Here is a 1735-nt window from a genome sequence, read left to right on the forward strand (position 1 = left end):
CATAATTTTTAGGCATTTACCACTCTATATACAGTGGAGACTCTGTCTAACACAGTGCAAGTCTGTAGATTTCCCTTAAATTTATTATTTTATTGCTTGAACTTATTACTATTAACTAGCTGATGTTATAAAAAATATTTAATGGTGTTACTAACATACATAGATAAAAATAATTACTGAAAAAGCAGAAGCATTCAGAATGCATTGGCAAATTTACAACAGTTAATGAGAATACATTCATTCATGTAAACTTTTCTTTTTAAGCACGGACTATGAAGCTAAATGTTAAGAATTTATAAGTATTTATTATCTTAATAATTAATCGAATAATCCTAAGAAATAGTCTGTTGGTATACGTAAGTATTTATTTAATAAGAAAATGTTGTCACTTTTCATTTGGGAACACCAAGACAATTGAGACTGTTCATTAGAACTGACATTTCTCACTTCCTCCATCAAGCTTAATTACTTACACACAGAGACACAAACAGACACACACATACACACACACAAAATTACTTTCAAGGCCCGCTGATTTGGTCCATTCATCCAAGCTGGTTTTCCTCTGATCCTCAGGAGCAGCAGAAAGGTAAGTAATAAATGCAGCTGCTAACTGAGCTCTTTTAGGCAACGTAGCCAGTTCATCTGTTATCTCTGACACCTTTAAAAAAAAAAAAAAGTACAGAATGTACAGGTGTATTGCAAACAAAAACTATGTTAATATTTCTCATCAGTTACTAAAAAGTTGGAATTAAATTTGCCTGCCATTGAGAATACAGTTGAGACAGTCTCTCTTCTTGCATTTCAGGTATCTATACCCAGCTAACCCACAGCAACACATACAGGAAAGTATGGGAAAAGTTCTTTTTAGCTCTGGGCTAGAGCATGGACAGATGTTTCTGAGAATTTAGCTACTAAAAATCTATGAATGTGATGAACAGTTCACGTTGTCACTTACAAGCAACTGTGTAAACAGTATTATAGTAAGAAAAATAAGAAATATGTGACCCCAGTCACAGTCAGCCAGTGAGTGCCACTTACAATATGTATACAGATACTAAATACTATATGTATCTATTACACTTAAAAATGTGATTCACTGCAGACTTACATGATAAAATACATTCATCACGTATCTTCAAATAATTTATCTGCACTACATCACCTCTGTTTTGAAATGTTCCAGTATTTTGGAGAAAAATACAGTGTATCAAAATAATATATGACTGCCACAATTGGTTTGAAAGTACTGTCACTTTTTTACTTTAATCAAACTGACATTAAAAAAAAAAGTTGATACACAAACAAAAAAAAACCTTTTTATTACTTCCTCCTTACTTTAAAGGGAGATGAATACTGCTTTTTCACCGTCCTCAGTATGGGATGAGCTCCTGACTAATATATCTGCCAGTTTGGTCTATAGCTACCATTAACAGATAGTCTGAACTTTCTAAAGACAGGGGTGATGTACCAGAGTGAAAAACTGTGAGGAATCACTTTTAGAAGCATTTAAACTCTGGGGTTCAGATATACCCAATCCTTACTATAGCAGAAGGAATAGCTGTAAAGCTACTTTCAGAGGAAAATCTTCCATTTCTTTCCATTACGCTGGTCAACCTACAAGAAGGATTCAACTAACCCTAACTGTGGTTTTTCAAAATACAGGCATTTAGTCTAACTAACTGTTTAGGCTTTTTTCAGTGTCAATGGAGAGACAGGACCATGTCTCTCAGCA

At 33.8% G+C, this 1735-nt stretch overlaps 1 protein-coding gene across 1 annotated transcript in view; it reads right to left on the reverse strand.

The window, feature by feature from the left end:
* Nucleotides 1–1735, reverse strand: part of LOC104080620 (cytoplasmic dynein 2 heavy chain 1-like) — a gene marked incomplete at both ends in the record, with an annotated part of 6123 nt that overhangs the window by 147 nt on the left and 4241 nt on the right. The window contains one exon of the mRNA XM_009583074.1: nt 520–661. Coding sequence (XP_009581369.1) covers nt 520–661 — 142 coding nt within the window. The remainder of the gene's footprint in view (nt 1–519; nt 662–1735) is intronic.

Source organism: Fulmarus glacialis, unplaced genomic scaffold, assembly GCF_000690835.1.
Source record: "Fulmarus glacialis isolate BGI_N327 unplaced genomic scaffold, ASM69083v1 scaffold48478, whole genome shotgun sequence".
NCBI lineage: Eukaryota > Metazoa > Chordata > Aves > Procellariiformes > Procellariidae > Fulmarus > Fulmarus glacialis.